At 58.0% G+C, this 8,520-nt stretch overlaps 1 protein-coding gene across 1 annotated transcript; it reads left to right on the top strand.

Moving 5' to 3' along the window:
* The first annotated feature begins 440 nt into the window (after positions 1-440).
* NT5M (5',3'-nucleotidase, mitochondrial) lies at positions 441-8,321 on the top strand. Its single transcript, XM_065645165.1, has 5 exons — positions 441-1,128; positions 3,478-3,578; positions 4,032-4,092; positions 4,500-4,614; positions 4,768-8,321. The coding sequence occupies exons 1-5, from the start codon at positions 865-867 to the stop codon at positions 4,923-4,925; spliced, it is 699 nt and encodes a 232-aa protein (XP_065501237.1). The 5' UTR covers positions 441-864; the 3' UTR covers positions 4,926-8,321.
* The last annotated feature ends 199 nt before the right edge of the window (positions 8,322-8,520 follow it).

The raw sequence follows: 8,520 nt of genomic DNA, 5'->3' as shown, positions 1-8,520 counted from the left end.
TCTCCCCTCAGCTCCTGTTCTCCAGCTGAACCCCCGGGTCCCTCAGCCGCTCCCATCACCCTTGTGCTCCAAGACTTTTGTCATCTTCTCCCTCGCAACTGGTAGAAACTGCTATATTTTATGCCAAGCCTCAACTGCAAAAATCACCACGTTACGTGTGTCCCCAAACCACGCACGTGTCCCCAAACCGCCTACATGTGTCCCCAAACACGTACCCACCGCCTGCTCCAGGGAGGGACGGGCACGGGGGCAGATGATGGGGGGGAGCGAGGGTCCGAGGCGGGGACTCGGCGCCCCCGGTTCGGCGCCCCCGCCCCGCGGAGCCCCCGCTCCGGTGAAGCGGAGGGAGCGGGGCCGGGCCGGCGGCTTAGAGCGGGCGGGAGCCGCGGTGGAGCCGCCCGCCGCAGGGCGCTTGTGCCGCTTTAAGGCGGTGCCGCCGTTCCGGGCTCGGTCAGGCACCGGGAAGAGGAACTGGGCTTTGCGCTGCCGGGTCGGGGCGATCGCACCGCCGTGCCCCGGGCGGCCCCGGTTTCCCGTCCCGCTGCCGCCGCTCGCTCCGCGTTCGCTGCACGGGAGGGATGGGGCGGGGAGCGGGAGGAGGCGCCGTGGGCGAGGACGGGCTTTTGCATCCTCACCGCACCCCCCCTGCAGCCCCTTTGCCTCCCCTTGCATCCCCCACGCACCCCCCTTGCAGCCCCTCTGCCCCCCATTGCATCCCCCTTGCATCCCCCCGCTCCTTCCATCCGCTGCAGAGGGACGTGCTTGCCAGGGCCGCCTGCTTGCAGGGTGCCTGCTTGAAATAAAGCTCCCCCACCTCGGAGAGCCCCCCCAGTCCCCTTCCCCGAGCCCCCCTTTCCCCCAACCATGATTTTGCTGAGCAGCTTCTTGCACTTGCGGCCTCGGCGCTGCGGCCCCTTGGCAGGGCTGGGCAGGGGGCTGGTCCCCGCGGGGGGGTCCCGCAGGGCTCTGCGGGTGCTGGTGGACATGGACGGGGTGCTGGCTGACTTCGAGGGAGGCTTCCTCAAGAAGTTCAGGGCCAGGTACCCCGACAAGCCCTACATTGCCCTGGAGGACCGGAGGGGCTTCTGGGTGTCGGAGCAATACGGGCATCTGGGACCTGAGCTGAGTGTGAGTCTATACGTCCCCCGGCTCCGCGCGTGGCTGTTCTTTGCGTTGTGCAGCTGGAGCTCCAGCCTTGTGGGACCCACTGGTCTCCCCAGCTTGTGGGTGCAGCGCTGGGGAGGGCTGCGGGTGCTGGCCGGAGCTCCCACTGAAACATAGGTACAGGTCTGCAGGCAGGAGAGCTCCCAGCTGTGCTGCTTTTCCCGGAAATCCAGCGTTTTTCATGCACATCTGTCTCTTTTTTCCTGCGTGCATGGATGGAGGCAGATGAAAGGAAAGGAGACCTTTGAGAACACCTGCTTTAAAACACCTCAAATTGCATAGCTGGGTTTTTCTAGGTCTGATTTGGCCAAGCTGCAGAAAAGGCTGTTGGGCATTGGAACAGGCTGCCCAGGGCAGTGGTGGAGTCACCATCCCTGGAGGGGTTGGACAGACGGAGATGAGGTTCTCAGGGACATGGGGCAGTGCCAGGGGTGGGGTAACGGGTGGACTGGATGATCTTGAGGGTCTCTTCCAGCCTAAATGATTCTGTGATTGATACTTTTCCTAGATGGATTATTTACTCCCTCAATAGCAATGTGAGGGGTAGGACACAGCAGAGAAGTTGAGAGCAAACCAGCCATTGATGCTTTCTGTGAGGGCTTACTTAAAACAACCCCAAGCCCTCCCATGCCTGAAATTTACTTTATTCATTTTAATAATTAAAGCCTCAAAGTAGAAGCTCTCTTTATGTTGTACTTCATCATTCAAAGAAAGGCTGAGCACTGCAGAAAGTTGGTTTCTGCCTCTAGAAGTTTCTCATCTCGATGGGATGTCTGTGGTCTCGTCTCCAGGTGGCAGTTGTACTCATTGAAAGGTGTTACAAATAAAATTACTCTTGTTGTTAGTGGTATGATGGCTACAAGGAATAGGCTGCCCAGGGCAGTGCTGGAGTCACCGTCCCTGGAGGGGTTCAAAAGGCGTTTGTACGAGGTTCTTAGGGACATGGGTTAGTGCTAGAGTTAGGTTATGGTTGGACTCGATGATCCCGAGGGTCTCTTCCAGCTGAAATGATTCTATGATTCTATGAGTGTGAATAAGGTCCCACTGGCAAAGTTCTAAAGAGCTTGATGAGCTGAAGGAATAGCGTGTCTTCTCTAGCTGGCATTGATGAAAGGGACATGAAGGACACTGTTCATGCAGTAAGGCGGATGCTAAAAATTTGGCAGGGGTAACACACGATAACTCTTTTTTTTTTTTTTTTCTTGATCTTAACTACTTTGGATGTGTTAAATGAAGTGAGGTCATCTGGCTGTGATCACGTAAAATCACCAAAACCTTGGGCTGAACAAGTAGCCAAGCAGGTCTTTTCTTCAATATGAGCTTAGTTCTTCCCCCATCGAGCTTGATTGCAAAATGCTTTTTGACATAAGTGGAAGCAGAACAGCTACGGAAGTCCTTGATGTAAGAAAACACTTCAGCACAGTTTGAAGTGCTTTGCTGCATCAGGCCGGATTTCTGTGCAGCAACGCCGCGACACGGCTCCTCCTGGGCCCATGCAGAGCTCCCAGGCTCTTCTCCTCCCCAAGGACCCAGTGTCTGTGCAAAATCATTACTTTTCTTGGTGGCTGACAAGCCGTTACCTGTTTGAGGAGTGCAGGGGATGCTGCTCCTTGGAGCGGAGCTGGCCCCACCGCAGGCAGCCCCTGGACTCTGCCTCCTCCCAAGGTTTTGCTCCCCGTGTGCCGTCCCAGTGCACCCCGGCTACTGACCTCCACGTTAAGTGTTTCAAACCCTTGCCAGATGGCTCTATTTGCCTGGTAGACCTTGCCTGGGCATCCCTGAGGAAGAGCATTTGCATTTAGCCTGACATGTAGTTCATCTTATAATATACTTTTTCCTATGAGAGCAGCCCGGCTGCTATTTTAAGTGATCTGATTGAGACAAATAGGCCAGGCAGCATCTGGAGCTGAACAGCATCACATTACAGCAGGGCTGGCAGGCCATGTCAGCTGGATCCATGTGGAAGTGCCCCTCTGGATGCAGACCAGGCGGGGTTTGGTTCTGTTCTGGACATCTCGTTGTTTCGCCTTGGAGGAACATGCTGCTCCGCGCGTGTTTGGGGCTGCACAGGCAAACCCAAGCCTGTTCCAGAGCATCTCCGATCTAAACGGGATGGGGTGGCTGTGGGTTAGCAGGTGGGGAACAGAGGAACCCACAGAAGCAACGTGGGTCAGCGGGAGGTGACCGGAGCCAGCTCTTCCCCCTTTCTCGCTGTCATCATCCTCTGTCCTAGCAAAGGGTGGGGAAGATGCACATGCAGGGAGAAGTGTAGCCAGAAGCCCTGTGCAGTTACCACTCTCTTTCCCCTCCCAGGAGAAAGCCATCAGCATCTGGGAATCCAAGAACTTCTTCATCGAGCTGGACCCAATCCCTGGGGCTGTGGAAGCAGTGAAGCAAATGGCAAATTTGGCAGAGTGAGTAGGAACCTGCCCGTGGTGTTGGGGAACGGAGAGGGGAGCGGCAGTGGCTTTGCAGGCTCATCCTCCTCTTGGCAGAAGCTGTGAATGCAACAACAGTGTTAAAAATGCCTGTCGGGCATGAGAGGAAAGAGGGCTTTGACTCTTGGAGCTGTCACCAAGAAAATCAGCCATGTTCAGCCCCTTCAGCTCTCTGCTCCCAGCAAGGGTGGCAAAAAGGGGAATGAGCTTGTGCTGCAGGTGTGGGATCCTGCGAGATGGGGGATTAACGTCTTCAATCACACTGGTTTGATTTGCGTGTGGTGGGGGATCTACTTTGGGCACCCGCCTGCCCAGGCACCGAGCAGGGTCTCGCAGAGACAGCCGGGTGCATCTCAGGGGGAAGCAGAGTCTGATCAGTGTGTTTGGCCGTGCACTGATGCTCTGCCCCCGTTTCTCTCCCCATGGCAGCACTGATGTGTTCATCTGCACAAGCCCGATCAAGAAGTACCGCTACTGCCCTTACGAGAAGGTGAGCAGGCCCGAATTCCGGCTCCCCCTCCCGTACCATGCTGCCTGACGAAAGCCAGCTGACCCCCATGTGCCTCCGGCTGTCTGGCTGTAAATCAGTGGTGACATTTCCCTGCTCCACTAATTTGGTTACTAAGCATCTTCACAGAGCAGCAGCTCCGCTGTCGACTGAGCTCTGCCATTTGCATGCACCGAGGCGCTTGGTCTTAATATTTCATCACCATGTCGAAAGCTGCTTGGCTTTAAAAGAACTTGCGCTCCAGCAGCATCTGAATTGCTCCCAGTAATTAGCTTAATAAGTGAGATGTCCTCCCTGCTTGGGGGCCAGGACTCATGCTGGGGGGGCTGAACAACCCCTGCCCCATCCATCAGCCTTCCCGCTCTCACCGCTCGCCCCTTGCCTTCCAGTACGCCTGGGTGGAGAAGCACTTCGGTCCTGAGTTTCTTGAGCAGATCGTTTTGACACGAGATAAGACGGTGGTTTCTGCTGACCTGCTCATAGACGACAGACCTGATATAACAGGTAAGGGAGGCGCGGGGTGGCAGGAGTGACCAGATGCAGCCCCAAGGGGTAGTCAGCATCCAGGGGTGATTTGCACTGGTTCCTTCCCGCTTGATTAGGCTCTCGTTAGGGGTTTGTGTCTGCAAAGAGCCGACCTCTCTCCTTGCTTTGCAGGCGCCGAGCAGAACCCCAGCTGGGAGCACGTGCTCTTCACGGCCTGCCACAACAAGCACCTGCAGCTGCAGCCCCCCCGCCGCAGGCTGCAGTCCTGGGCCGATGACTGGAAGGCCATTCTGGACAGCAAACGTCTCCCACCCGGCCAGGCCACCTAAACACCAGCCTCCCACAGCCACCCGGGGCTGCGGCCACCCGCTCGTGTCCCTGCAGAGTCCTGCTGAAGGCTGTAACCATGGACGGACAGACAGATGGATGCTGTCCCTGCTGCGGAGAGGAAGAGGAGGGTGAGCTGAAGCACCACGGCCACCCAGACCCAGAGCAGACCCCAGCCCGGCTGTGCCACAGGGACTGGCAGCAGGATTGTCCCCGTGGCCCTGCAGCTGGGCTGGGGAACATGTCCCACCAGCCCTGGAGGTCTCTGTGCTGCGTGTCCCCCACCGCCAGGCCAGCCGGGCGTTGCGATGGACGAGGTCACCCTTAGCGTGTCACTGCCCCTGTCCGGTGCACAATGTAGCACAGACCTGCTCTCCATCCTCCTCTCTTTGTTACGGTTGGGCATCGCACAGGGTGACTCGGTGCATCCTCACAGGGTGTGGTACCAAGGGGCTGCCTTGGGGGACGTTGACCTCCCGGTGCATGCCCAGGTCTGAGGAGAGGGGCGGCTGGAAGGGCAGGGGGAGCCAGCAGACGCTGCCCAGGCTCCCTGCACCAGCTCAGTTGTGCCATTCGTTGCAGCTGAAACAGCGGGACGGCTACACGCTTCTCTGCAGGCAGAGTCCCTGCAGTGGGACATGGGGACAGCAGCACTCCTCCCGTGGATCCGGCCATAGGGAGGGAGCCCTGAGACACTGTCACACCTGAGATGGAGCCGTCCTCCAGCTAGCGGGAGGGATCCCTGCTCCTTCATCCCTGAGGCGCTGCCACAGCTTTAGAGCTGGGACTTTAGAGCTGATTTGGGGTGAAGAGAGGGGCTCTTCTCCTACCCACCCATCGCTCATGGGCCGCTCACCTGGGGCATCGCTGTGGCAGCGAGCAGGTGGTGGCAGTGCCAGCGCCAGCCCTTCCTGCAGCAGCTCATGGCTCTCCCTGCCAGCTGGTGATGGGACAGTAACTCCTTGGATTCCAAAGCCACAGAGGTCTGCACGCACAGGGTGTGTGATCAAAGCACCCATCTCCCTCCTCCTGGTAGCGTCTGACATCAGCCTGCCAGCAAAGCTCGGGGTGTGCACCTGCCAGGCACACAGCTCCCACACAGAAGGTCCTGGGTGCTGCATCCCACCGGGGTCAGGCGCTGGGACGGTCGATGCCACAGAACGTCCTGAACTCTTCGCTATGGACCCACCCGGGAAGATGCTGCTGCGTGGAAAAGGGGGCTGGTGGAGGAGCTACAGCATCGCTGAGGATTGGGTAAAGCAGGGACACCGCGGGCTGAGGGTTGCGTTTGTGGAGGATCGTCGGGGCTGCATTCACGGATGCTGTTTTCAGCCCTCACGTACCACAAAGGAAGAAACTGGGGGAACGTTGTGATTAAGGGCTGGGGAGCCCATCAGAGGTGCCCCTGAGGCTGTGTCACAGGGTTAGTTTGTTCTGCAGCTCCACTGCTGTCCCGGATCTGGATGTCTGGGGACGGAGTGTGCCCCCAGCCCCACTCTCCTCGCACTGGGACCCCTGCGGCGAGGAGTTTGGCTGCGTGGCCGGTGCGAAGGGGCCGTGGCATGTGCAGGTGTCTGTGCCAGCCGCCACCACCCCATGATGGGGCTGTTGGGCTCTGGGAGCCACCAGCGCTGCTGGGAAGCTGCAACAGGGCACCCGACAGGGAGCGTTTGGACAAGGGGCAGCTTGAAGAGGGGTGCTTTTTGCATAACTGTGCCCACAGCCTCTTCCTTCGCTGCCTGGCTCGTTCCTGTCTCCCCAAGCCTGCACCAGCCTGGCCTTGAACTGCACCGACCCATCTGGCACTGGTGGCAGCACCAGAAAGTGGGTGCCCCAGGTGAAGCCCCGAGGACGTGCCGGCTGCATCAGTGTGCAAACGTGTCACTGCTGACATGGTAGAGACCACGCGGCCCCCGCTCCTGCCTGTCCCCACACCCTCCGGCATCGCACCGAGTGCTCCCCCTCTCCTGGCTGAGGACTTGCTGGCTGCGGGAGTGAAATTCCCCACTGGGAACACGTTACCCCATGGATGGAGGCAGTAGCCATGACCCGGCCGGGGTTAGCCACCCTGCACCGCTTGCTCACGCCTTTGGCTTGCTTCTCTCTCCTATGGGCGCCCGTCAGCAAAAAAATATGTGAGCTCAAAGCCACATAGTCAACAAATGACTTGTCTCACAGCAGCAGCTGGACCCTGCCATGTCCGGGACCTGGAGGGGTTACTGAAATCGGTGCTTCTGAGTCTGTGCCTTCCCCGGCTGCTGCGGGGCCAGGGACAGAGCCCACGTTGTCCTGGGTCTTTCTGAAAGCTGCCCTGTCTCTTGAGATGGGGTGATTGCATGAAGACAGCACGGTTTGGCCCACGGCAGTGAGAGTTACATACCACAAGGATTTTTTTAATTGTTTTTTTTCCTGTTTAAACCACTGTGTTCTTCTCCGGGTGGTGGGTTTGGTTTGGGCGGTGTGTTTCAGAGGGGTGTTTGGAATGTGCAGCCACCTGAGATGCAGCCTGCAAACCTTGGCCGGGGGTTTGCAGACAGGGAGCTGGGACAGCGGTTGAGCACCCTGGGCAGCCACTGTGGCTGCTGAGCATCATGTACCCTCAGCTCTGGTGGAACCCGCTGGCTACTGGCCCCTTTGTGCAGCCGTGGTGGCCTCATGGGGTCCGAGCTGTTTTTTTTTTTTCCTGGTGGCACCATTTAAAATTAGTTTCCCAAGCTCTCTGGAGTCTTCTTGCTGGCCCTCCTTAAGCCAAAACCAGAGCTGGCACATTGTTACGGCACCTGCCCAAACCAGCCGTCTTCCCCCAAAATTGGGGCAAACCCAAGGGATGTGGCTTTCTGGGGGCCAGCGGGTCTTTCCCCCTTGCTGGGATGTGTGATACCAGAGCGACCGTGTTGTTTCACACCAAATATACTTGAAAGCAGAGCTGGAGTTTCTCATGCGTGCGGCTCCGACTCGACGCACAGAAATCCATGCAGGTTGCTGGCCTGTTTGTTCCTGCCGAGCTGGGTCTGGGAGGCAGCTCTCCATCACCCGACGGATCAGCCTTTTCAACGTTCAAGCCCTTCTGTGGCCAGCCAAGATGCACAGAGCTTTTATTTTTAAATGCATGTCTATAAAACTGAGGTCGATGAGGAGCACTGCAATAAACACTGGGTTTTGTTGTCATCCAGCTTCCTAGAAGTTTGGGTTTTGCAGTTTCCCACCCCCAGCTCTGCCCTCTGCGTGGGGTTGGAGGGGGTTGCCCGTGGGCTTGGGCAAGTGCCCATGTCCAAAAAGCCTGGAACCAGCCCCCGGCAGTGCCGTTACCATGTTAGACCGAGTCCCTGTGGGCAGATATAAAGCTGAGGGGTGGCTTTAGGTAGTGATCGGCTTCCTTTGTAATAAATAAAGTTGTAAAGTGTGTCTCCTGTTGGGCCACAGGGCAGAAGCTATAAAAGGGGCTGGAGCTGTCGTGGGCTGGCGCTCCCCGGGGCTTTGTACCTTGTCCATCGCTGCATGTCGTTCCGTGTCCGCTTGCATGTTGGAAGCAATGCCGGAGCCCTGCCAGGCATGCAGGGTTGAAGGCAGGGAGGGAGAACTGCAGGGCCATCCTGG

Source organism: Caloenas nicobarica, chromosome 14 (genome assembly GCF_036013445.1).
Source record: "Caloenas nicobarica isolate bCalNic1 chromosome 14, bCalNic1.hap1, whole genome shotgun sequence".
NCBI classification, from domain to species: domain Eukaryota; kingdom Metazoa; phylum Chordata; class Aves; order Columbiformes; family Columbidae; genus Caloenas; species Caloenas nicobarica.
This window is presented reverse-complemented; position numbering and strand designations above follow the sequence as displayed.

Coding starts and splice junctions, on each gene's coding strand:
- NT5M (XM_065645165.1), top strand. CDS start 865: ATGATTTTGCTGAGCAGCTTCTTGCACTTGCGGCCTCGGCGCTGCGGC. Junction 1,129..3,477: donor ATCTGGGACCTGAGCTGAGT/GTGAGTCTATAC, acceptor TTCCCCTCCCAG/GAGAAAGCCATCAGCATCTG. Junction 4,615..4,767: donor CGACAGACCTGATATAACAG/GTAAGGGAGGCG, acceptor CTTGCTTTGCAG/GCGCCGAGCAGAACCCCAGC.